The 27,622-nt window shown below is 36.6% G+C and overlaps 2 protein-coding genes across 2 annotated transcripts; both read right to left on the bottom strand.

Annotated features, from left to right (window-relative positions):
* Positions 1-8,599: 8,599 nt before the first annotated feature.
* Positions 8,600-13,726, bottom strand: LOC121945515 (N-acetyllactosaminide alpha-1,3-galactosyltransferase-like). The gene is made up of 5 exons (XM_042489734.1): positions 13,698-13,726; positions 13,061-13,138; positions 11,004-11,099; positions 10,318-10,455; positions 8,600-9,284 (listed from the first exon to the last, which is right to left on the bottom strand). Exons 1-5 carry the CDS (start codon positions 13,724-13,726, stop codon positions 8,600-8,602), a joined length of 1,026 nt encoding a protein of 341 aa, XP_042345668.1.
* Positions 13,727-21,562: 7,836 nt separating this feature from the next.
* LOC121945523 (alpha-1,3-galactosyltransferase 2-like) lies at positions 21,563-25,702 on the bottom strand. Its single transcript, XM_042489747.1, has 5 exons — positions 25,674-25,702; positions 25,312-25,386; positions 25,092-25,187; positions 23,808-23,945; positions 21,563-22,247 (listed from the first exon to the last, which is right to left on the bottom strand). The coding sequence occupies exons 1-5, from the start codon at positions 25,700-25,702 to the stop codon at positions 21,563-21,565; spliced, it is 1,023 nt and encodes a 340-aa protein (XP_042345681.1).
* Positions 25,703-27,622: the final 1,920 nt, after the last annotated feature.

Raw genomic sequence — 27,622 nt, 5'->3', positions numbered from 1 at the left:
TTTTCCCCTAGAACTGCCTATGAACAAGATTTTGAACTCATGTCTTAGAAGTCCACTCCAAAAAATGGTGCATTACTTCTGTTTGAGGTATTGTTGAGCTGTCAAACTTTAGATCGGTAATTGGTGTTGACAAGTTCTTTTTAACCTAGCACAACCGCTCCCAAATCCCAAATCAGTCTGTTAGGATTTCCCTCACTGGAGTTTTACAACAGTTTGTTCATAAAAGTTTCAGCAGGGAGGCTGGACCTCTCTGGTGTCTCACTTACCCTAAACATATATCTCTTCTTTTAGTCTATAAATGACTTTTGGCAAAGTTATATGGCTCATGCTTGAACCATATAACATATAAAATATTAAATATTTCCTCATTTTGTGCAGTAACAATGCTTTGGTCATTGGCATATTTTGTCTGCTTTATCAAATGTGCAGGGCCAGTTTATGTAAGAAGTTTACTTTTTTTCCACTGGGTCTTGATAATGTCAGAAGAAAGTAAAACATATTCAAAAAAAAAAAGAAAAGAAAAGAAAACTGGCTACTTTTGCGATTATTATTATTATTTCCCAGCACACAAAGCTTTGGGTCTGTGGGACTCCAAACAATATGTGAGTTAAAAAATGTAAATGCAAATGTAGTTGGTCTGTGTTCAAATCTGAACACAACAGCTTGCTTTTAAAAGCCACTAGTGGATCACTTCATTGTCTGCCAGTGTCTCCCCTTGACGCACATGCTGTAAACTGTCACACACACATGCAGACACATACAGAGTCCTAACAAAGCAATTAAGCTGAGGATTTATTGTGTTGCTGCTGCTGGAAAAATTTACAAGAAAACGCTTTAACGTCAGCTCTGTGATCCACGGATTCTTCTTTACACACGCTCCCTGTCCTGCTATAATTCTCATACCTGCAGCTGAAGTCATATATTGTATTTACTGTAGCTGTGATTACTTAACTGCTTGTCATGTACATCAAGAAACATGGACTAGGAAATACTTTTCTTTTGCTTAGATGTTTTCATGATATCTGAACTTGAATTTTCAACTCCTTTTTCATCTGGCGATAGAGCAACCAAGTGGGAAGAGTGATTCTGGCTGCACAGGCTCCTGCAGGTAATACTCCTGTTCATGATAGATGATGCACAATTGGAGCATTTCCAAGTCTTGGCTGGATAAGAAACTTTTCAGATTGAATCATGAGTCAAAAAAAGAATAAAAAATCTTTACAAAATAATGTCTTCTTTGATGAATAGGTCAAAGGACAAACCAGTGTAACTTATATAAAACTGGAACGAGGTCAGCAACTTCCAAGGTGCTTTCAACATGAAACATGCCATTTCCCTGTTTAAAATTATGTTGTGTGTGGTACTAACATCAAGCAGAAGCTAAATATGAATATATAATGTAACATTAATATTTGTAAAAAACTCATAAAACAGCTTAAAGTAGTTTAAATCAGTTACTATTAGATGATTGTGACAAAAATCTGTCATTGTGGATAAATTCTACAGATGGTGCAACAGACTAGTTCGACTGAAGTCATAATGAAAATCTAATTTATAAAAACATTCCCAATTTTTGGATTGCTGGTAGTAAATAATAACAAGAAAATAACAACAACAACAACAATAACAACAACAATTATTATTTCTAGCAAATATTGACACCAAAGATGAGTGCTTGACAAGGTGAAACAGAAACTGAAAAACACACAAATGCAAAGGATATATACCTATGCTGCATTATTCATACAGATAATTTATATAAATATAAACACATGCACATTCTGACAAAAACTCTTCATATTAAATGCAATAATAAAAAAAGCCCTCTAACAAAATTGTGTTCAGAAGCAATTTGAAAATAATTACTGATATTGCTAGTTTGAGATCCTAAACCAGATCTCTTATAATGCAAAATGGCTAGAACTGTCTTTATAATAAAGATATGTAATAATCATCTTGGTCACATAACACACGCAGTTATATTGTTTTCCCAGTTTCACTATTATTATTATTATTATTATTAGTAGTAGTAGTAGTAGTAGTATTACTGTCTTTATCTCCTGGGATATTTGAATGAAACAACCCTCCTCCTGATTGGCTGGTGAATGAGGATACTGCGCGCGCATTCAATGACGTCAGTAAGGTGAAGTTGGAATCAGTTGACGTGTTGACATTAGCCACGAACCATGAAGCGTAAAGTTAGCTGACATCGTTGTCCTGCCACTGAAAACGGCGAATGGACAGGCGCTGGAAAATAAACTATTTTCACTTTTCACTCACTAAAAAGTAACTGAAAGTTAGCGACAATATTTAGACCAAACAACCGGGGGGAAGTAGCCATCGCTGTTTGCTGCTGTTGCCGACGATATGAGGCTAGTTATCTAGCAACCAAACAGAAGTAAGCTAGCTATCATCACAGGAAATGTGCATTTGGATGTAAATGGGCACGGATATGGATATGGACCAGTTCGCCAAAATAAGAAGATGAGAATCGACTATGGCATCATATCATGTGAGTCAATTACACTTCTTCTGTCTGTCTGTCTGTCTGTCTTTCTATCCTTCTCTGCTCGCTTGTGTCCCTTGAATGAAACGTCCCGCAGTGGATGTGTGTATTTGCTGGGTTTGTTTTTGATGCTATGCGGGTTTTTATTGGCTTATTTGGCTGGGAATTTGAAAGTTGTTTTATGTGAAGTTGTATAACTGTCTGCATAAACAGTAACCATAATCAGATCATAATAAGGCTTTATATTTTGCATTTATTATTTGTTCAGTCACCTGTTGGGTGTGTTCTGTCATTGTGGCCTGTGCAGAAAGTCTACTTGCAGTGGTTGTTTGTCAGAAATTTGCCATCCTTTTTTCTCTTTAAGTGTTTTATAATGAATAATTAGCTTTATAAGTAAGTGGAATACTGGTGTGTATGCATGTACATGCATGTATGGAAGCTTTTTGATTTGGACAAGTCATTTGGACATTTGGAAGTCTATGAATGATTGTGTCTTTAGTATTCAGTTCTGGTCTGCGCCTTTATCAGTGCAAACATTTTCTTTATTTTCATGTCATTTAAATTACTTTTATGATAAGGCAATTAACACTTTGAAGCGAACTGGCTTGACTTTTTTTAAAAAGATGGGATGAATGCAATAAGCAAGTGAACGAGAAATGGCCCCTAAAATTAGCAAAAAAAGTTTGCAAGCAAATTAGTAAAAAGTAACAAAACAACAACAACATAAGTGTGAAAAATACATATAGTTTTCTGTAACACGATTTTAAATATATAATCACAAGACTCTTTTCTCCTGTTTTGTAAATAAAGCAAACCATTTTTTATGGTTCCATAGGTTTAAATACTTGTCAGAGGCGTGTTATTTGACACTTTTTTCTCAATGAATGATTATTGACAATTATTTTCTTTATTCCTCTTCTTATTTTATTTTCCTTTCTTTTTTAATTTTTTTTGTATTATAATTTCAACACCCCTGACATGCATCTAGGAAACACAGATGGAAATTATACTAAACTATGTTTTTAAGAAATTTTGCATATTCATAGATATGCAAAAGACATAGTTAATTGGTATCAGAGGACATGCAGAGAAGATTTGTTGCATATTTCACCTGACTCACCACACAGTGTAAACGCAGGTGTGTGTGTGTGTGTGTGTGTGTGTGTGTGTGTGTGTGTTCAGTTTGTACCATGCATGACCAGACTGCTGCCTCATTCAAATGGACACAGCAGTTGTGTGTGAGACACCTGATACGCAGGTGGATATAACTTGAAGTGATATCACTTTCTCCACTGCCAGGTGAACCCATGAGACTAGGAGGCTACCTACGAATCCAGAGTCAGTGTGGTTGACATGGGTGGGTTTGAATTTGAAGTACAACACTTCCAGGGTTGGAAGTATAGACAAACTAGTAACTATAGCCATCAGTGGAGGAAAAAGTGCAATATTTTCCTTTAGAAAAATAGAAATGTGCCAATTACTTCTCCTTTGTGCCCATTATCACTTGAATTAGCTGTCACAGAAAAGCATCCAACAATACGCTGCCGAGCTTGATACACTGACTTCACATCTTTATTAGGCTTTTATTTTGTATTTCTGAAGAACAGACGACACATGCTGTCTGTGTGCCCTCACCCAGCCTTCCACTGTTTCTATTTTCAGCACAAATGAGGGCACAAACAGTTTGTGTTGCGAGCTGCTTGTCTTTCATGAGCTCTACTTTGGCACAGTCATGTGGAACAGTCATGTTTGTTTTTGTAGTTAAGACAGGAGATATTGAGAGCCACCATGTCCCAATTGCTTTTCTTGTGTCGAGTGCCGGTGCATGGCCTGACTTTGGCACTACTACTAAGAAGAGTCTGTTTAATGTGAGCACAGCAGGTATCTTGGATTTTTAAAAATTGTGTAATGCAATTGTTCGAGCTTAATACTTTTCATATGCAGAGCTGCACTGGAGGCAGAACTGTTTTTCAGATGCTGGATCAAAACTTGTTTAGGAAGAGTTAGAAAGAAGGTCATGTTGGTGATAGTAAAAGACTTTTGGATTGTTCCTGCTAGTTGGTAAACCGCAAGTTTTTTACAAAATTGGTTCTCCATGTTGATGTGTATAAACAACTGTGATTGTTAGACCAATATGTTGTCTTTCATAGGATAAGAGAAGAAAAACAAACTTTATAAATACATGATACATCTGACTAATGTTCTTTTTTCTTAGCCTTTTCTTAGTCTTTATTCTATTCCTGTAACTGCGTTTTTCTTTGTTTGGAAAGTGCTTTGAGCTCCTTGCCATGATTATTGTGTGCTTTGAGCACCATCATGTGGTGATTGTGAGATTGTTAAGAAGTGTATGTGTAGAGTTTGTGAGGACTGTATGTTCCATTCAGTATTTATGACCTAAAATTTTGAGCCCTAAAAGTGTTCATGTGTAATAATCCAGTGTTACAAGATTATTTCTACATATTTCCAATATCAATCAACTAGTTTAAGGATTTTTTTCTTTTTTAGATATTAGCATCTTGACAAATCACAGCACAAGAATCAAGAAAACAATCCCTCCATTATAAAATAATTATTAAAAAAAGTTGATAATGTTGATAATAAACAAGATGAAAAAATCTTACAGCACTCATTTCTTTTAAACTCATTTAAAGAAAATTAGATTTTCATAGTGCAATGATTGCGAAAAACCCTGTTATTGTAGTTTTTCCTTGAGATTTGTTTTTAGTGTAGTGGTGGTATAGTCAAACAGTGAGATATTGTATTTTTTCTTGTATAACAAATTGTTAACAAAACTGTAAAATTCATCCCCCTTCAACAGGCTTGGACAGTGCTCTCCCTGAGACAATCCTGACAATACTCAAATACAGGGATGAATTGAACTGTTTCAACTAATTAAAGTTGCATTAAATTGTCACCTAGCACTTGTCATAACAGCAGAAATGTCTATTTCGGGCCGATGGCGGTATTTCATTTTAATGCCATTATCTGCTGATACTGATGACATGCTGATGTTATTTTGCATCCCAAATTATTTAATGTTGCAGTGAAGTCTAATTTCAGGCACTGCGGAATGTGACCTTTTAATTTTACACTGAGAAAACTCACACCACTGCAATACTGTATATACACAGGGTATACTATAGATGTATTAGAGAGAGGTCTTTTGTGAAGGTAGTACAATAAAAGCAGACTCTATGATAGCACCCTCAAGTGGTACTTGGGAAAACTGCACTAGATTGTGTTTTTCTTTTCTGGCTTTCACTTTTTGCTCTTCAATCTGGGAATCAGTGCTGCACTTAAACCACAATAAATTGTTACTTTCTTCACAAATTCTCAAAACCCTCTCTATCGAAAAGATGTGATGGCAACTATACAATCTTGTGTAAATTGTTGGTCTATATAAACAGACCCTAAAACTACGATGCCTTTTCATTTGGCCTGTAACGTACTAAGGCAAGGACTGCTCTGCTGATCCTGCCCTTTTCTTTGTATGTCTTTGACAGGGTGAGTGGTAAGGTGGCAGGGTGTGCTGATGTGCCAGATGGTGGCAGTCTATGAATAATGCATCATCGCTTTCAGTCAGACAGGTCCAGGCTTATCTGAGGTCAGCTGAATGACACAGGTGGCTGCTGGATGGTTCATGCTGAGTGGTCAGGTGGACCACCCAGGGGTGAGCTGGGTACACTGGCTGTTGACATGCAATACTCATGTCAGTCTCATTTAGGTAAAGTGCTCTGTGTTAAGATTTTTTTTTTCCCAAGGAGTACATGTGGTCCTAAATGAAAAAAAAAGATTAAGAGCCCATAAAGTAATTTTGGAGCACCGTGTAAAATATTCAGTTGCAGGTGACACCATCAGCCAGGTTTAGCTAAGCCCAGACTACTGGTACTTTCTACCAGGCCTAATGAATTGTTTTATAGGTCAAACTCTGTAAACACACTTTACAGGCAACTTCCCAGCCAACTATGTAAAAACCGTACTAATATTTTAATTAAATTAAAGAGAATATCTTAAATTGAGGGTTGCATGATGGTGGAGTGATTGGCACTGTCACCTCACAGCAGGAAGGGGAACTTGTACCTGTACCTGCCCATTAAAGCCGCTGATCCAGGGATGTTGAGTGAACTCCATGACTGTATTTCTGATGTGAAAAACTGGATGTCAAAAAAAATCCTTCAGTTGAATTCAACTAAAACTGATATACTTGTATTCGGGTCCCAGCAGATGGCAAAACAGATTCTGCCATCTGCTGGGCCGCTAGTGGATAACATTAAGCCCGTTGCAAGAAACCTCGGCATCTGGTTCGACACCAGTCTTAACTTTGAACAGCACACCACGAAATTTGTACATACATGTTTTTATCATCTAAGAAATATATCAGAAATATGTGGATCTGGAGAGAGAGGCACTTGCTTGCTGTTAGGACATGGTATCAGGCCTACATATTTGCAGAGAGAAACATTTTTATGGGACATTATGACCAGAGGGATTTCAATGCCTCATACTTTAACAGATCTACCTGATAAATGCTGAGTAACAGAAAGCCTGAATGCAGCAGCACTGATGATAAAACTGCTTGTTGTGAATTTGCATGATTGCACAATTTTCCCATGAATTATTAATGACTTAATCATAACACTGTTTTGTCACTTTATGACCCACCTGCTTGAAACCTGCAATATTTCTAACAAGCTGCCCAACCACATGAAACATTGACCACAAGACCCGCAAAGCTAGTGAGCTGTGGGTTGACCCCCCCCCCCCCCCCCCCCCATCCAAACTTTTGCAAGTTCTGTTGTTTAGAAACTCTTAAATCAACTTTTAAAGTGTTTATGGTTTTTCTTTGTGTTAGCATAGTGATGAGACTGAGGGTGTACCCCACCTCTCTCTCACCCAGTGTCAGCTGGGATTATCTCCAGCCCCATGTAACATCTTTACTAAGTGATGTATTTTGCCAAAGTGCAGGAGGTTTGAACCTAAATAGTGATTTGGAATATTTTCTGTAAATATTGCATCAGAGATGAGTTTACCTGATATTTTAAATACCGATTTATAAGCTTCTCTGTCTGTGAAAATCTAATTAAATTTTACTTTTATTTTTTTCAAACAGTTTTTTTAACAGGCTTCTTTTTGACAAATTCTTTTGTTTGTTTTTTCTGTTAGCTCTTTGGTTGTTTGGATTATTCTAACTTTTCAAATGCAGGATGAGACTGTTTAGAATGAGATTCTTTTGAAGTTTACATTTTGCATGATAATCTAAATTTTAGGAATATCAATTTCCTTAAGTTTTTTTCACAGTAATGTCTGAAATGCTGAGATATTGCTTTTTTTTTATTTTTAAGTTTTCTTACTCCTTAACCTTATCCTTAAAATCAAAAAGGCCTCATGATCCAGTAAACCTTTGTTGACTCCTAGTGGGGTCAGGACCCACCACTGCTCTAAAGCATAATAGCTAATGGATAGATGTCGAATTGCTTTAACCATTTTAAATATTTTATTTGAGATTTTGTTAAAACATTTGCCATATCTTGTTGTGTATTAAATCATTTTGTTTAAAAACAAAAATATTCAATAAAAAAATATTTCTTTTTGATATTGTGGAAATGTTTTAAACCACATCATCAAAGCATAATGATTGCTGCAAAGAAAACAATAACCAATAATAACAAACAACCCAAAAATCAAAACTGAAGTGGCAGGCAGTAAAGTTATTAGTGCAGCTCCTTCGATGCAACCAGTTCCTGTGTTTTGTTAGCGTTTATTATGTTAGATAATCAGCTTAAGCTTGTCTTTGGTAATGATCTTTTATTAAGCACACTTTGAAGCGGTGTGGTTGTTGAGTTTGCTCTCCCACTTGACCTTCACCCTGGTTTTCACTCTTTGAAATTTGGCTTTTCTCTTTTTGGTAGCTGCCAAGTTTGTGGTACGGCAGTACTGCTCAGAACATAACATCACAAACATGAGGCATCATATCATACAACATACCTTTTTTTGTAAATCCCTCAAAAGGTGGGAATTAAATACAAGCTCATAGTAAACAATCTTGCACTTGTCTGATGAAGTTACTCCAATTTTGTGGCTCTTTAAGTCACTCTACCGAGTACGAAGTTTGTCATAATGTTTTGGTGCCCAAACTAGGCGGGTGACAAGTATGTCTCTCTTATCAGTTATTATCGGGTCCCAGCAGTACTCAGGGGAGAGCAGCCTGCTTGGCTTGTGAAGCCAAAAGTACTTGTTCAGATGACTCTCATCATGCCACCGAGCCTCCACATTGTTTAGTTTGTCCTCCATGATACCCAGAAAGCAGAAATCTGCCAAATCTTTCACATTGTTCCACAAGCCTCCAAAGATGGCAGCATGATAGTAGTAATCTCCTGTTGTCATGTAGGCTTTGGATTTGGGGTTTCTGTCATAGGTAAATTGGTACTTTGGAAGTTTATAAAACCATGCGTGTAGCAGAGCCACAGAATCCCCCAGAGCCTCTGAGCCAAATCTTCCCTTAAACTCCTGATCCACGTCAAAGCAGAAGATATAATTGCAATGGTGACGAATCTCTGATTCTATGGCATCTGATATCGTTTTCATGCGCATCATGGAGATGTCCTGCCATCTGGAGTGCTTTTCCACCTGGATAACCCTCAGGCTCCGGTGAGGACCAAGCTTGATGTTTGGTACTTTTTCTGGTAGATCCGTAAACACGTAATACGTCACTTGTAATCCCAACATAAAATGCTGTTCTGCAGAGGTAAGGAAAGTCTTGAGATAGGCATCAAGGTACCTTAGGAAGAGACAAAGAGACAAACAAGTGCTGTTGCTTATTACTTATTATGTTAATTAGAAAAAAAATAGTACAAAAAACTACCACACTATGGGTCAGGTTTTATTTTAATATTTCATTATTTTAGACAGCTATCATGCATATGTGTTCATGGCTTCTAGATCTTTCAACACTGCGGTCATTACTTTGACTCTGGACCCAAGATCAAATGTCCTCTATCTCTCTTATCCTGCAGGCAGTGTCCGATATTAATGTTTCACTCACAGGCAAAGAGGACTGGTAGACAAAAAATACAGCGGCTGAACATACTTTGCATTGACCAAAATAAGGTTAGTGTGCAGCAGACCGGTGACTAGTAAAAGTTTATTTTATTTCAAACATGCACATTTTCTGGCTAAAATGTTTCCTTATTGGGTATGAATTTAGTGTTTAATTGTTTAAAAATGCTGTATTATTGAGTATAGATTACAGAGTTTACAAGGTGCACTTAAATGCATCAAAGTCACCTCTGACATGCTTTGCTGTACAAAGCAATGTGTAGATTTCAGTTTACAAGGTGCAACTTGAATGCAACATGAAGTCCCTGACCCTGCCTGCAGATCTGCTGTCAAATGCAGTATGTTTGAACGATGCTTTACACACACAAGTGAAAGTGTTTATCAGCACTGGAGGAAAACAATGTTGTTCCCACTTGTGAAAAACAGGAAAAAGAGGGATGATATATGGATCAGTGTAGCCATGTGAACACAACCAAATATAGAGTAAAGTAAAAAGTAAAATGGAAACATCCTTCCTATACCATCTTTGGACAAAACATTGTGTCAGTTTGTAATAGCATTTTGTTGCTCTTCTTATACTGCTCCACATTATGATATTCAGCTTTAACTGGCGAAAGAGTATCTTGTTCAGGTGAATTAAGGTTTAGACAAAAGTTCATAATACCAAATCCTTTGGCAAGAATGCCAGATTTAGACTGAACTGCAAGTGTTGAAGTGCTGGTATTCTCATGGTCAGTTTTTCTGGACCAACAAACCTTCCCACAGCAAACACGGTGAGGGCCACAGATGAGTTGTTTTGGATGTGGTTTTGGTCGTACAGATTTGGGTCAAACATCCCCTCCCAGATGACAGGAGCATTCCAGGATGTGCGTGTAACAACCTTTGGTCTGGCTCTGAAATGGAAGATGAAAACAAAAATGTTTGATGATGATGTAAACAGCCATATGAGGAGTAGATTTACATGATGTTTAAGATGATGAGCAAGTAATGAAATATGACATGGCAAAGGATTTGGTATCATGACATAACTTCCCCCTCAAAAGGGAGTGCTTTTTTGTAGTTTTGATCACAATAATTATCCATAATATTTGTTTTTTTGTTAATTTTGTTCATGCTTTCAGTTTGGCATTCAGTTTGATATTCTCCATTTACTTGTTTCTGAGGAGTTTGATATGATGTAATGTTTCCAATTATTGCAGAGGTAGTTTTACATTGTAATAAAAAAGAGATTATGCATCTGGGTGCTAGCAAGATGACGCTGCAGATAATAATTATGGAAAATATATTAGTGAGACATGTATTTTGTTGATGGTGCAATTATTACCTTTCATCTTATCTCTTTGTAAAGGCAGTTTGACAACTTGCTTTTAAATATGCCTTTAGATACATTAACTTGATGTCTGAGCCTTTGCAGCCAAAACTAAAGGGTCACATCTCTTACCCAAAGTTAAGCTTGTCGTCTAAGTTGGTGCTCTGATTTTGTCCTCCTTTACTGGTCACTGGCACATTGTCTGCTGGGCTTTGGTTTGTTAAATGCCTAATTTTGAAAAATAACCAATATGACACTTGAATGAAATCATTTCAAAGTGACTTTTGCAAAAAACAACAACAACAAAAAAGAAACAAATTGGCACCACTGCTGTTCTAGGTCAAAACACTTGATGAGAGTTGTACACCACGCTCTCCTCTTAACACTCAAGAGCTATAACCAATCCCTCATCCTATTGCACAAATTTTCCACATGCAGTGTCACAGTACACCAGCAGCAGGTACCTTATACTCTATAGCTGACTAGACTGATGTCTTTCTAGAAGTCTGTCTGAAAGGAGGATTGCTGCACTGATGTCTTTTACTTTGATTCAGTGGGAAACTTATTTTGATCATGCGTGATACAGTCTGCATCATTAAGAATCTAGCTGCCTTCACGTGGAATCTGGTAGATGGCTGACTGGTGACACCTCCCGGACAGCACGGGAAAAAAATAGAAAAAAACCCCTGATAGAATGGCAGGATGGCAAAATACAATATGTGTGATGATATGTTGCCATGTTGATATGTAAAAAAAAAAGAAGAATAAATGTATTAAATAAAATTATTTCATGTGTATAATTTTATTTAATTATTGTAGTAATTTATAAGCTTTCCCTTCATATTCTATTGCAGACTTTAAATGATTGTTAAATTCTCTCCAAAATGTAAAAAAAAATGAATTCCCTCCAAAAGACATTTATTCAGTCGTTTCCAACATGGACAGATAAAAGAGAACTGCACTAATTTCATAAAGAATTAGAATTTTTTTCAATTGAATTATGAAAATGTAAACATGATGTAATTAAGAGTAACTGTATTAATGTGTGATTCGTCCATGGTCATGTTTAGGTACTTTCGGAGGCCTCAGAGTCCTTCACTGTCTGCATGCAGGCATGTGAGGAGGCTTCAGGGTGTCTGAATGTTAGGATACTACAAGAGCAAGACCTTGTAGATGTTTAGACTACAATGATAGGCACATCAGTATAAAGTGTGAAATGTGCTGTATAAGACTGAATGATTCTTCTATAACTACATTTTTGGTATGTCTCTGTCCATGCACATGTGTAGTGCAAAAAGCCTCTCTCATCAGATGTTTGTATTATATTCAAGTTAGGAAACTGAGGCTTACTCAGTTCTGTCAGTCATTTGAACATTATTATTATTATATTCTATTTTATAATACTATTCATTGTATACTTTATTATTCATTCAAGTGAAGACTGACCAAGAGTACAAGATTTTCTACATTAACTCCCTTTGTGTCTTGTGCATATTTATCTGTAACAGAAAAGCCAACATCAAGAACAGCAACAATCGGCCGCCATATGTCCATTGTTCTTGTAACATCTTGGTAGGATTTCAATTTTTTGATTATACAATTGCGGGTGTTGTTGCATCAAAAATATTAGCTTTTCGTTGTCCTTTTTTTTGTCCTTGTGTAGGAGCTATGTAATATCCGGTAGAAAATTCAGCATAAGCAAAAAAGTTATGGCAAAAAGTTACAATTTTCAAACTTTGGACAGCAGTGCAGTCTACCATTGTTATTGGCTGTATTCTCTGTCGGCATCACCTAATTTTACTGCCATGCTCTCACTGACTAGAATTTTATCCGGGTTGCCGTCCCAGAATTCCATGTGAACATAATAATGTACTTACACATGATATTGGCTAAGAAAACACAAAGCAAAATCGTCTTTCCCACCACAAATGCATGTACTGAGCCTATGCAGCCAAAACTAAACATCTCTTACCAAAAGTCAAGCATGCTGATGCTCCGTCTCACATCTCCTACACTGGCCACTTGCAGGCTGTCCAGAGGGCTGAGAGTCGCAAAATGTCTGATATTGAAAAATGACCAACATGAGACTGGAATAAAACTGTTTTGAAGGGACATTTGCAGATAAATAAATTGTCAATAAATTGACTCTTAAAAATCTTCAAGAGCAATATGACGACTTTGTTACTCACCTTACATAAAAGGAAGTGAGATATACAACAAGTAACACAAGACAGCAGAAGACTGTAGCACTCCTTGCCTTCAGCCAACTGAAACGATGTAACAGCAAAAAAAGAGAACACTTTAGTTCACCGTAAATGAATATAATTATAAATGACCCACAGTGTTTAATGTTGTACTAAGCATGCAGAGATATGGCATTGTTTTCCACAATATTACAATCTCTGTGTGGCAATGGTTGAGGACACTTGTGTTGATGTACAAACCTTCCATATTTTGTCTGAGGGCTTTTTAAATTTTGTTATTGTGTCCTCGTTGAATTTAAACATTAAAAACCAATGAAATAAACGTGTCCATTGTGATATCATACTGACAGATACAGAGCATTTAGAACTTAACGCTGCATTCCAAGAAACAATAGTCACTCTTAAAAGTATTCAGCCTTTAAATTGTACAGTAGCAAAGAGAAATGCCTAAATTAGATCAGCTCTTTAGGTTTTGCGTGATTAAAAAGTTTTTCTTGCTCAGTTGTCTTGCCCTTATTTACCATTGTTCTATATTTTCTAATGAATTGGTAAGAATGACATCACCAGATCACAAAAGAAAACCTTAGAAGATAAGATAAGAGCAGATAAGACAAGAAGATACCTCATAGCTGTGAAAAAATGCAGCTTCATTTTTCCACCAAATGAACTCGCGCAGGAGGTTAAGGTATCTGTTGGCTGGTGGATGAAATGTCACCTTGAAGGAAACGACATTCAGATTACACTGCAGTGAAACCAGTGACACAACAGAAGCCCAACACTGTTCTTTACCAACTGTCGCACCATAGTCAAAACACGGGAGAAAGCCAAGTTGTTTGAAATGCAGACAAAAACACACATGGGCTGCGTCCAAGATCACTCCGTCTTCCGTTTTTTCACTATACTCCCAACACAACTGACACTTGTAAAAATCCGTGTCGATTTTCTGTCATGGCTCGAATATAAAAATAATAATATAAAATGCCTTTATACAACAATTTGTACAGCTCATTTGCTGACATACATTATAGTGTGACGCTACGCAGAGAAACTATGAAAGATGCTTTTCAAGCTGATTTCAAGCTGAATTTTAGAATATAACCTGCCCCCAACCAGGTTAAGTTTGCCACATAAGTAACCATGGTGATCTTACCGGGTTAAAAGCGAGCCTCCTCCTTAGTACATGAAACCCTGGCTTTAGGCTCAACATAACTCTAATTGGCACTAATCTTACTTCATGGTACACCCCTCTGTCTGCTGTTTATTTGTAAATGTTTGTATGCTTTGTAGTGTGTTGAAACTGAATTGCTCTTTGGGATAAATAAAGTTGTTTGAATTTAATTGAATTTAACTTACAACCTTGTAAAAATGTTTTGAATTAAATTGAATAGAACCGCAAAATTGTATTTAATTTTGTTTATTCAAAATCTCTTTTCCAAGTCCACTATACGCCTTGGATTTGATCGTTATACACGGAGGTGAATAAAACAAACTCATCTTAACTTTAAAAAAAGTTATAGATAATAAGAGTATATTGCACGAGCAAATCTCTCATTTTCAATTAAGTTTAAACTTCTAGATTTTCTGTAAATATCACAGTTTGAAAAAAAACAAACATTGCGACATGAAGACGTGTGCTATTTATGACAATGAAGGAAGAATTGTGTTATTACAGGGAGAAACATCATGGGAAATCATTTCTGTAAAGTATCTGTGGCTATAGACAAACTGCAACTCATTTGAAACAGTAAAAGCGAGCCACACGTTTCCTGACAGAGACTTTGCTTATGAATTACCTGCACACAGGTTGATCTCAGGTAGAAGTCCACGACATGACCCGAACATTAACAGGATTTACGGCACTCTGGAAACTTTTCTCTCTTACTCTTGGGTTTTTCTGCTGCCGAGAGCTCCCTGCGATCGCCCTCCGATAGGGTGGTTTTATTGCGTTCCATTAAACCTGGAGGGTTGATCCAAACGCCGTAGAAGTACACTAAGCTGTAACTGAGAGAGGAGGAGAGGAAGGTGATTGATAAGCATCTAATAACAGGCTCATTGGTCGGTATTTAACTGTTTTACGCTCTCTCCTTTTTTTTCTTTGCAACAGGAGCTCATTCAGCTGATAGATATGTATTAATTTCATGTGCTTTGTTATTACATTTTAATTTTAATTTTTTTAGTAAGACACAATTTCTCAAATATGCAGCTATGGAATTACCTAAAACACTCCAGGGGCACTGCAGTGGGAGGATAGCTGTAGTAGGATGTGTCATTTTTGTGAAAAATGCATGACACTTAGTGCCTGCTGCATGCTCGCTGTTGATCTGCACATTCTGCACAACTCACCTTATATGTTCTCACAAAACATGTTTGAAAATAGAATTAACATTTGTCTGTAGGGATGCAGCATGTTTATTTAATGAATATAATATTTTTATTTTTCAACCCTAAGTTAGAAGTTTTTTCTTACTTTGCAGAATGAATGAATATTTTATAAGTTGAAAAGCTTTGCATTTTCAATTTTTTTTATGCATCTGCTGTCATCACCATCACAATAAGAGTATGCATAATATGATGTTAATTCCACTGTAGAAGATGGGGGGAAAAAGTGGATATATTAATATCAGCATCAGTCATGGCAACAAATCCTATAACATGCATCCCCTTAATAATAAAAAAGTGGTTTGTTTTTCAGCTGTTCCAGCAACATGTCTCTAAGGATGGCAATGTTTTTTGTCCTGTCCAAGGATTTCATTCAGACAGAAATATCCAAACCATTATTGGATGTATGGCTATGAAATGTGGTACTAATATTCACCTACCCTGTGAGGTATCTGAACATCTACCTCGGCGCACATTTTTGTATTGACATTCGTGAATCCCAGAGGATTGAATTTAAAATGTGTCATATTAAAAAGTATTATCTATCCCTAACCAGTGGCACATTCACCAACTTTGATACCATATAAACTACTCAGCATTTAACAACCATATTTTTTCTTGGAGGTGTGTCAGAAAGGTGATCTTCCATTCCTGCCACTCCAGTGCTTGGAAACGCTCTCAGCAAACATGGACTTTACCCTCCTAGATGACAGATATGCCCATTTCCCCCACCTCGGACACGTCATTAAACTGCCGTCTTCAACTGATCATCAACATATCTCCCTCTCTTTATCATATCACTAACAAAGCTGCTTTCTGTTCTCACAGTCGACTGTACAGTCAACCATACACCTGCATGGGTGAGTAAGTGACATTAAGAGGAAGTAGCCTACATTTTATTTTGCAGCAGAACAGCAGAAATACAAATGTTTTACAAAAGTACAACCCACATGCTAAACATTCAAGGTTCAATGATTCATTGCCATGTCAGTATGGTTTAATGACATTTTTTTTCTGAGCTCACATAAAGCACATTAAACCAAGCATATACAGGAAGTAAGTCTGGGAGATATCCAATAATTATTTGCATATCATTTTCCTCACTGGAGGTATAATAAATATTTGATAAGTCCTCCATTTACGATAACCACCCATATGCCCATGAAGGGGGCAGTAATGCCACTCAAACACCAGTTGTCACCCATCATTAACCAGATGAAGAAGGGGAAGTAATAGCAGTAGAAGAAAAAGATGACCAGACCGGCCACAAATTTGTACATTAAAGTTATTACGTTACGTTAGCACTATGCTCCTAAAAGTTATCTTTAGTATGATTGTTTTGAAGATAACAGCTCAGTGCTATACCATAATTGAATTCATCACATAATGCTAGCTACAGCAACTGTACAGTCAACTCATCTAATACTAATGGAAAGTTAACAGGACTGACAAACCACTTTTTTCATTAGAATGATACAACATCATGTGACTAAAGGTAATTTGAATGAAACTAAGATACATTTCATGGCAATAATTGTAACCAAGAGCACGAGGCAATATTGAAATAGCTTTTTTTTTGTTTAACCAGCAGTCCAAAGATATTCACAGCAAATTCTGGAACTGGTGAGGCTTGATCCAGAATACTTAGCATTTTGCTTCAGAAATGACTCAAATGATTAAGCAGTTATTAAAATAGTTTCTGACTGTCAGTCAAGCATTGAAAAACTAGGGATGCATGCTGATAAGTTTTTGGCCGATATCCGATATGTCAATATGTAACAACTCATTTGGCCAATAAGCTATACCAGTATTGATATATCCTCCTTTTTCCCACTTGATTTTAGTGATCATCAAGTTTCTTCTGTAGTGGACTTAATATCATATTATGCATACTCTTTTTGTGATGTCCCATTAGCAGATAGCAGATGGAATACAATGCCTATCAGTGTAATATTCATTCATTGTGCAAAATAGGGAAAAGCATGTTTGCCGATTGCAATAGTTCATTTTGATATCATCGTGCATCCCTGAAAACTCTACTCATTGTTGTAGATTTATCTTGTTCACAGTTCATTAATGACTTGATTTAGGTATTATTATCAAAAAGACTTTTGAAAATCAATATTGGTATGTTTCGATATAAATCCTTTATTCATCAGGCTATGATTTACACACGAGCAGGACACAGAGAATTGTATTCGTGCTACCAGTATAGCAACTATTGGAGATTGTGACATCAACCGCAGGACCATAATAAGAAGTTGGGACAATGGGCCCAGATCTATCTGTCTTTGAATGTAATAAAGTGTGCTGTAAACCAACACTTATTAACTACTGAGTGTTTAATATCCATCCAAGTTTTAATTTAATACTGTGTTTACAATATGTAGCTGTCCAGCTGTTAATTCAACAATGCAGTGAAGGTTCATTGCCTTGTGCAATCATTTGCCCCACAAACAGCTTCACAAGCTTATTTTAGCCTCTTGTGTGTATTGTTGTATTTGGTTTGCTTTGATGCCTTGACGTCATGAACATCTTCTGAAACATAGTGCATATTCAGTTCAGTTTTTATTCCTGAATATCCTAACTTTTAATCCAAATATATAACACCACGGGACTGAGAAATTAAATTAAAAAAATATATTTTTATTAAACATAGCAGTAGTCCAAGTTTTAATTTTTTTGGCTTTTTCCCTTATTATATAGAACAGTGGCAGCACGAAAAAAGAAGACAGAGAGGATTATATGCGACAGAGAGTCGAACCTGCGGGCGCTGTGGAAAGGACATAGCCTTTGTGCAGAGGGCGCCCCTTCTACCAGGTGAGCTACTGTGCACCATGCCTATCATTCAGTGTTGTAATCAGTGTATACTGTAAATAAATATTAGTTTTTTTGTCAAATGGCCAATTTAATTTTGTTAATGATAATTTTGTTAATGTGTGTTTTCAGCCATGTTTAATTAAAAAAACAACAACAACAAAAAACACATTTCACTGGACCCTCTGGTGAAGACAGATGCTTAATACCGCATCTCTGTAGATGACTTGTCTAACTCGGCTCCTAAAAGAAGTGGTTGGTTTCATAATTCATTTAATTGACCTTTCCAAAACTTTCAGCTTCAACTGTTTTTCAAATTTCAGTGCAGTGTAGCGAACTGGGGGATCATTTGAAAAAGTCTTCATTGTGCGGCTTGATAATTTTGATGTAATCAAGAGTCCAAAAGTCCTTAGAGTCCTTAGAGTTTCACACCGCCCTAACAGCCTGCTCTCTCTGAATCAACCTTAAATGCTGCGCTGTTCAAAGCAAACACAAAGTACTGAGATCGTCCTCGGTGTGGAGTACACTTTTTTTCATTAATTACAGATTTTGACTTTCATAGGTGAATAATGTCATTTAAAGAAATGGTAGATTAAATTCATAAACCAGCAAAAGTTTATGGCATAACTTTATCATTCAGTTACTGATTAAATGCAGTTCGTAGTGAGGCAACTTCCCCACGAGTTAATACTTAACAGTTGTTGAACAGATCACAAACTTTGCATAACGGCAGGACTGTTAAGCAATTTAAGTTATATTTTAACCTGATGCATTAGAAATGATGACCTGTAATGCATCATGTAGTGGTGTGAGGTCAGCAGCGATTTTAAAGGTCTCTGTTTTAAGGGTTCCCAAATGCCATTGTATTGTAGATGCTAGGGGACATCCATGCACGCATCACACACAATCATACTCTAACTCTGATGAGATGCTGTTTGTACTTGTTAACCATAGCCAGTCATGTCATGCTCAACACATACACACATCTCTATCCCCCGTCTGTGGCTCTGTGATATAAAAAAGGTCATCTTCTGCCTAATTGTCTGAGCAGGGATCTCAGTGAGGGGCTTATGTTAGAACTCCTCTTTTTATGTTCTGTGTGGTGATGGTGTCTTTCTTCTCAGCCAAAACATGGCTGTTTTCATCTCTGGACAAAACAATTGATAGCAGCCTGCTTTCTCTCTGCTGATAATTTTCTGCATCCCCTTTGCTTAAATTTTCACTAAGGCCTACTCTCTGTCTCGTTCAGCTGCCCTCTGGAGTTCCATGACAAAAAAAGATGTCTTGTCAAACAGATTTATAAACCATGACAACATTTCTTTGCTGATCTGTCTCTGGTGTGAAGGGCACTGTTGGAGTTTAGACTGTTATTTAACTCAAATAATAATAATAATAATAATAATAATAATAATAATAATAATAATAATAATAATCAGACAGAAAATGGAAGTTTTGCGACATTGACGCATTTATATTTTTAACAAAACTAAATCCTTGGTACAGAAGATGTCCATGTCTCATCTTTGCACGATATTCTATAGAATAAGTAAAAATGTTATATTTACTACTACTAACTCTGAGTTATTGTGTGAGGACATTTTTGCCTCTTAAAGAAATAGACCTCAGGGCAAGGACTGACAGCTCCACTCCAATTGTGTTATTGAATAGAAGTATCATGTTGTGTGCACCACAAAGCTACACTGTAAATTTCAAGCTCAGTCTTTTGCAATTTCCCCAATTCATATAGATAGATTCATATAGATAGATAGCCAGCAGGTTTAGATCATTACTTTTGGCACGCTTTCGTCTTTTCTTCATGTAAGGAGTCTAATTTGACTAAGTTGACCAAAGATAATTAAATTAATATAGAATAGCTTAAATTGAAGGCAGCACAGTGGTGCAGTGGTTAGCACTGGTGCATCACAGCAATAGGGAGCCCTGTCCATGTGAAGTTTGCTTGTTCTCCGTTTTTCTGCCTTTTTTTGGGGGAGAACGATAGTTCATTAGGAGAGCTTTTGAATTGTATATATCTTTCAGTTTTTCATTGTGCCACACCCTCAAAGCACAGAGCACACTCTGGGCACAGATGGAACAGTAACATGTCAGGCACATTAAAAGTTGAACTTAGCTGTTCTCTCTAAAAGTTAGCCTTCACTTGCAACAGCTGCAGCTCTAAACAGATTGGCAGATAAGGCATAACTCACAAACTGAACATAACTCATTTTTAAACAATATGGAGATCATCATCATCAATTTTAATCAATTGTGGGGACAAATTATTTTTATTTCAGAGCATTGATTTCGGTTTGTATGACATTGTTGCAAATGTACTTATCTTTGCATCAAAATAGGATGTCAAACAATGTTAATTCGCACCTGAATTCAGTGTATCTCCTCAAAGCAATGATGGATGTCTGTGGTGACACAGACAAGGACAGGGATTCTGAAATAATATTAGCATTGTGAATCATCTGGCCTTCATTCATTGATTGTACTGCAGAAAGGTTTTTTGAGATGGTTTAACAAGTTAGTTGCGCTGCTTTGCAGCACAGACACAAGTCTCGTGCACTCTTTGCATGATTGATTATCTTCTAAATAGAAAAATACATCCAAACAATGTATGATGAGGGTTGCTGACTGATGGTATCCGTTTCGCCATCTGCAGTCGCAGCATTTAGGAAACATTATCACAGGCTGCTGCTGCTGCAGCGTGCATGCATTGCGGACAGCTTTTCGAAAGTGGAGGCTGGCTGTTGTTTTAGGAAGCACTTGATTTGATTTGCAGCAGAGTTTTCAATTAGCACAGCAAACATTTTGTCAATTTTGCAGTTGATCATGTTCATTTAACTGTCGCAAGCCAAAATTGTGATAGTAATATTTAAATAACTGTGTAACCCTAGGAGACAGCAGTATTACTGAGAACATAACATATATACAAATGTGAGGCACCAAATTGTTCAATATATTTTTCAAAACTTCCTCAAAACAAAAAAGAGAGGAAAAAATGAATTGCTAGTCAGAATTATCTTGGAAAATTTGCTTTATAAAAATATTTACTGAATCTTAAAATTGTAAGTAATATTAATTTTACATAAGTTTTGTAAGTGCAGTCCTTCTAAGACACTCTTGAACACAAAAACAACCATTAACATTTATCTGAGTTTTATTTTCACAAAGAAATGTTATCCACTGCCCCATCTTTCAAGGTAGGAGTCCAAAATGAAGCCTATAGTAAACATGCTTACACTTTTCTCACAAAGTTAGTCCAATTTTGTTGATCTTCTAGCCGCTCTACTTAGTACGAAGTTTGTCATAATGTTTTGGTGCCCAAACTAGGCGAGTGACATGTATGTCACTATTCTCAGCAATCACCCCGTCCCAGCAGTACTCAGGGGAGAGCAGCCTGCTTGGCTTGTGAAGCCAAAAGTACTTGTTCAGATGACTCTCATCATGCCACCGAGCCTCCACATTGTTTTCTTTGTCCTCCATGATACCCAGAAAGCAGTGATCTGCCAAATCCTTCACATTTTCCAGCAAGCCTCCAAAGAGTGCAGCGTGGTAGTAATAATCGCCAGTTTCCATGTAGGCTTTGGATTTGGGGTTTCTGTCATAGGTAAATTGGTACTTTGGAAGTTTATAAAACCATGCGTGTAGCAGAGCCACAGAATCCCCCAGAGCCTCTGAGCCAAATCTTCCCTTAAACTCCTGATCCACGTCAAAGCAGAAGATATAATTGCAATGGTGACGAATCTCTGATTCTATGGCATCTGATATCGTTTTCATGCGCATCATGGAGATGTCCTGCCATCTGGAGTGCTTTTCCACCTGGATAACCCTCAGGCTCCGGTGAGGACCAAGCTTGATCTTTGGTACCTTTTCTGGTAGATCCGTAAACACGTAATACGTCACTTGTAATCCCAACATAAAATGCTGTTCTGCAGAGGTAAGGAAAGTGTTGAGGTAGGCATCAAGGTACCTTGGGAAGAGACAAAGAGACAAACAAGTGCTGTTGCTCATAACCCACTTAGATGATGAGAAAAACAGTACAAAATACCAAACTATTATTTTTTTTCATTTTATTATTTGAAACATCTATCATACACATTCACATCTGCTGACCTTTTAGACTGTTTTAACACTGGTGTCATTGCTTTGAGTCTAGACCCAAGCTTAGTTGTCCCCCATCCTTCTAATCCTATATGTGATGTCTGCTGTCATACATGGTACATTTGCATGATGCCTCACAGAGAAGTGCAGGTATTTAACAATGTGGTTGCTAACTTTGATGTGAAAAATAGGAAACAAGAGGAAGGACTTATGGGCTGGTGGAGCCATGTCAACACAACTGAAGGGAGAGTGAAGTGCAAGGTAATAAACAAGCATTTCTCCCTGACTGCTATTGTGGAAAATATATTGTGTCATCAAGTTTGTCTTAAATATTATTCTCTTTTCAAACTGTGCCATAGTTTGATATTCAGCTATAACACCGTGTCCTAACTAGATGCAACACAAGTGAGTTTCTAAATCAGTTCTACTGTTTTGCTTTCTATTGGACTGTCCTAACTGATGAATGTTTCTGGTAATGCAGAGCAGCAGAGCTTGCTAGCAAGCTACCTTGTTTTAAAAAGTGAAGATACTGGTATGATGTAGCATGATAGTTAAAACAATAGTATCTATAAAGTGCCCACAGTAGTATTGTTGTGAATATGAATAACAAGGAAGTAAGTTCTCACCCAACTTTTCAGTGTTTACTCTGAGACCTGAGTTGATAGGTGGTTTGTTTACATGACATGATAGTTACCCATTTATTGATCCAGTGTGGACAGATGGAATACGATGTGGCGTTTTAGTCAAACATTTGTTTGCTCTTGGGACATAGTGTAAATAACTTTACTGTATCCAGGGTTCCTGCAGATCCTTAGAAGTCTTTAAATACATTGAATTAATTAACCAAAAATAAAGCCTTAATTGGTACTAAAATCTCTTAAATCAATCTTTCAAAAGTCTTAAAGATACATAGGAAATAGGATTTGATGATTCTTTTTTTTACATTGCATAAAATCTAATATTATTTATTTATTTGTTTTAAACACCAAAGATTGCACAGTGTAATCCCACATATGCAGAGTAAGATATTTGAAATTACCAAGAACATTCGGCAACAAACATCACCTGTTTGCTAGCTCTGTTTGTCCCTATCTCTGCCACCAGACAAAAAAGTTTTTATTTTGTCGTAAACATTTGCTCCAATTTTTATTACCCAACATATTGATCTTGGTTCATCTTATGTTTTTCTTCTATTTGGTTATTATAAAATTGGTGTTAAATTTCATTTTGAGTGTCATCATGAAGACGGTAGCGTAAATGCGGCTCCTACAAAGACTTAAATCAAACTTGTCTTAGGCTGTGGGAAACCCTGGTGTCTTGCTCAGGTAGATTCAGGGTTTCTTGATCTCTACCAAGTTTGGAAAAAGGCATTTTTTATATGAAGTCCTTTGATAAAGTGCTACCAACACTTCTAGTGTTAAATAAGTACCTTCCCACAGCGAACACAGTGAGGGCCACAGATGAGTTGTTTTGGATGTGCTTACGGTCGTACAGACTGGGGTCAAACATCCCCTCCCAGATAATAGGAGCATTCCAGGATGTTCTTGTTTCAACCTCCTGTCTGGTGCTGAGATGAAAGATGTAAACAGTTAAACAGTTTTATGAGGACAAGATTTTTAAGTTTAAGGTGTATTTGCACAAAACAAAACAACAGAAATACAACAGAATAAGCCAGGGTGGTGCAGGTGAGGTAAAGAAACAAGCAAACAAAGCTTGACATCATGTCCTCAATCATGAGCAATTAATGAAATATTAAGTGCCAAAAGAAATTCGTAGATGTTGTACCATAACTGCTCAATAAAATAGGTATTTTCTTGCAGTTTCAATCATAATATTAATAATGAAACTACTATAATATTTGCTTTATATTTTAAATGTTCTCAATTTAATGATATTTGATATAATATACCAAAAAGAGTATTTTTGATTCTCTGTGGAGTTTAATATGATCTTATGTTGCCTCTTATTGCCGAGCTAGTTTCTGTTCAGAATACCCGTTTTGTCTTCTAATAAACAGTTAAACAGTTTGGTGCTGAAATTAACACTGCATAATTTTGTACATTTTAAGGCCTCAAAAATTTTAATTTAAGATATTTCAAGACTCAATACACATTTTTCCGATCTGCTACGCTGTGCTTCACCAAAACCCAGCTTGGCAGCTCCTTCAGGATTCTACACTGCTGGGCTTCCCAGTCTTCCTCATCGAGCTTTCTGCAAAAATGAGGGGAGCTAGAATGGGTTTGTACATAAATGAAGGTTGGCGAGCAAATGTTAACCATTTTCTCCCCGATTTACTGGCAGAAACCTTCGCAAACTTCCAGTCTTCTTTATCTTGTGTAAGTGTGTGCGCACTTATTAGAAAAACTGAACATCTGAGTCCTTATAGATTCTTTTAGTATAACCAAATGCTGAACAAGACTTTTTTAGGCAACCAAAACATTACAATTAACTTAAACAATATCCAAAAGTTCTCAGGTCAATTCAGAGATAATCTATTAATTTATCTACTTCAGGTAACACAAAGTTCTTACTTATAAATCAAAATCATCATCACAAAGTTTGTATTTTGAATATGGCAAAGATGCAAATGAGGTTGACATTTTATGATGACTCAGAAGTTATTATTTTTGTTATGTCTTTGTAAAGGCAGTTGGGCAATGCTTTGTTTTACAATATGACCTTTAGGTAAATTGACACAAGTCACATCTCTTACCCAAAGTTAAGTGTGTCGTCTAAGTTGATGCTCTGTGTCAGTTTTCCGTTACTGGCCACCGGCAGGATTTCACCAGACATGAAGCTCACTAAATGTCTAATATTGAAAAATGACCATTGTGAGACTGGAAAAAATATCATTCTAAGTGACTTTTGGAAATAATAATGAATAATTTGACTCTTATGTGCTCCCAGGTCTTCAAAGGCAATAATTCACTCACCTTAAATATAAGGAAGTGAGGCTGAAGACTAACAAAAGAAAGCAGAAGATTCCAGCACACCTTTCCTTGAATCCACTTTAACAATGCAAGAGCAAACAAAAAAGAGAACAACTAAGTTCAGCCTAAGTGATATACGGTTGTAAATGACACACTGTGATTGATTTTACACTGAGCATGCAGATATTTGTCCACGTTGTGTGTAGGAGAAGGACTAAAGTGACTGCTAAATATAGAACATGGTGAAAGTTATGTAATGCTGTGTGCGAATTGGGTACATAGATACATTTTTTTTTTCAGTAGTTAGTAAAAATTACATCACTCAATAAAAGAATGAGATCTATAGAAGATGAAAGACAGGATACCTCCCAGCTGTGAAAAACTGCCGCTTCATTTTCCACCAAACAAAAGTCTTGCAGCAGGTGAAGGTATTTTTTTGCTGGTGGATAAAACGGCACCTTAAAGAAAACAATGTTCAGTTTACACTACAGTGAAACCAGTTACAAAACAGACTCCCACCACTGTTCCTCGGCCAAAAGGATTAAGTGTGATGACACACTGATAAATCTCACACAAGGACTGTGTTCAAGTTCACTACCTGTTTCACTACTCCCAACATTATTGACATTCAGAAGTTGTAATTGCTTATTTTTGTGGCAACACTGACAGATATGAGGTTACATAACAATAATTTTTGTGTTTGTAAAATATATCATGCATACATTTCAGAATTCTAGAACTCATCAAATTGTGGAGATTAAAGCTACAAATGTTAATAAATTGAATAGTATTATCAAAATGTATTTGATATAGCCCTCTCCAATGGCTGAACATTTACACTGTTAAAAAAGTCTGTTTTGTTACATGTTACCATCTTGTGTAATTATTAACAGGCCGGTGAGTAAAACAAGTATTTCCTGATTTTAGGAGTGACAGACATCCAGAAAATGTTTCATTCCAAATGAACCATAAACTTTTTTTTAAATTGATTTCATTTTGTGAAAAAGATTGTTGAAAAATAATTTACATTTATTACAGTCAAGTAAAAATGTGTTGATTACAGGGAGAAACAACAACAATAATAAAAAAAAACAAAAAAAACTGCAACCTTTTTTTAAACAGTCAAAAAGTCAGCCACAGGTTTCATGACAGAAACATCGCTGATGACTTACCCCTTGTTATAGCGGTAGTTGTTGTCGTTACCAGGTTGAAGTCCACAACATGCCCAGATCATTCACAGGACTATTTTTCCTCTGGAAACTTATTTCAAAATGGTCAAATTGGTCTTACGGCTGCAGGGATTTCCTTCTGTGTGTAAGGTGTGATGTTATCAGGGAGGGGTCAAACAGGGGACGGCTCAGTTTGGACAGGCTATTTTTTTTGTCCTCCAGCAAGCCTAGGGAATGATAAATGTGCCGTACAGGTTTTGTCTTTCAACGGCATGATTTAAGTAAAAACCACGTATTGATGAGGAAGTCTTCACTAGAAATGTTGCCTTACAGTTAGCTGTAATTCAAGGAGGAAGTAACTGACCTTCCTCCATAATCAGTAAAGCAGGAGCTTAATCAGCTGTTAGGGATTTATTTATATATAATTATATATTCATCATGTGCCTTGTCATTTCAAGTAATACTATTTTTTTCTAAGAAGTCCTTATGTCTCACTTGTGTTGATAAGCAGTTATGTTATCAACTAAAACAGCTCAGGGTAAACTGCAGTGGAAAAATAGGTGCAGGATGGAGAGTGCACTGCTTATTTTATGCTTTTCAGACGAATAAATTCGCACTAGAAATCCACAAAATGCTAAAAAAATAAAAAATAAATTAATATTCTCACTCTTACTTTCCTTATTAAAAAGAAAAATACAACTGTACAGCTTTTGAAATCAACTTTCTCTTTGTCACAGAAGACTGATGAGGTTTAATGTCCACATTGACCCATCATAACACACACTTCATTCAAACTGGACACACACAGAATAAAACTCATCCAAACTATCTTGGATACTGTTGCTAGTAATCTAGTAAGTACACTGTTCGAATATAAATCCTCAATTCACTAAGTTAGATGTAAAAAACATGCTGTTACTCCCCACAGTCTCCCTCTCTGCTTGCTGGCTGTTTACAGTCCTGTAGTTTCTTCCTCCACCACTAGGTGTCATTGTGTCTTTCAGCTACATAACCTGGTATACCGTAATACAGTGATATCGCCCATGTCTGTTATCGGTGCTAGGGGCTAGCCCTACAAGCTAAAGTCAAGGCAAAGGCTGGAGTATGTAACTGGGTGACTGCCGGCCACTTTCTGTTTCAAATTA

Source organism: Plectropomus leopardus, chromosome 1 (assembly GCF_008729295.1).
Source record: "Plectropomus leopardus isolate mb chromosome 1, YSFRI_Pleo_2.0, whole genome shotgun sequence".
Classification (NCBI taxonomy): Eukaryota; Metazoa; Chordata; class Actinopteri; order Perciformes; family Serranidae; genus Plectropomus; species Plectropomus leopardus.
This window is presented reverse-complemented; position numbering and strand designations above follow the sequence as displayed.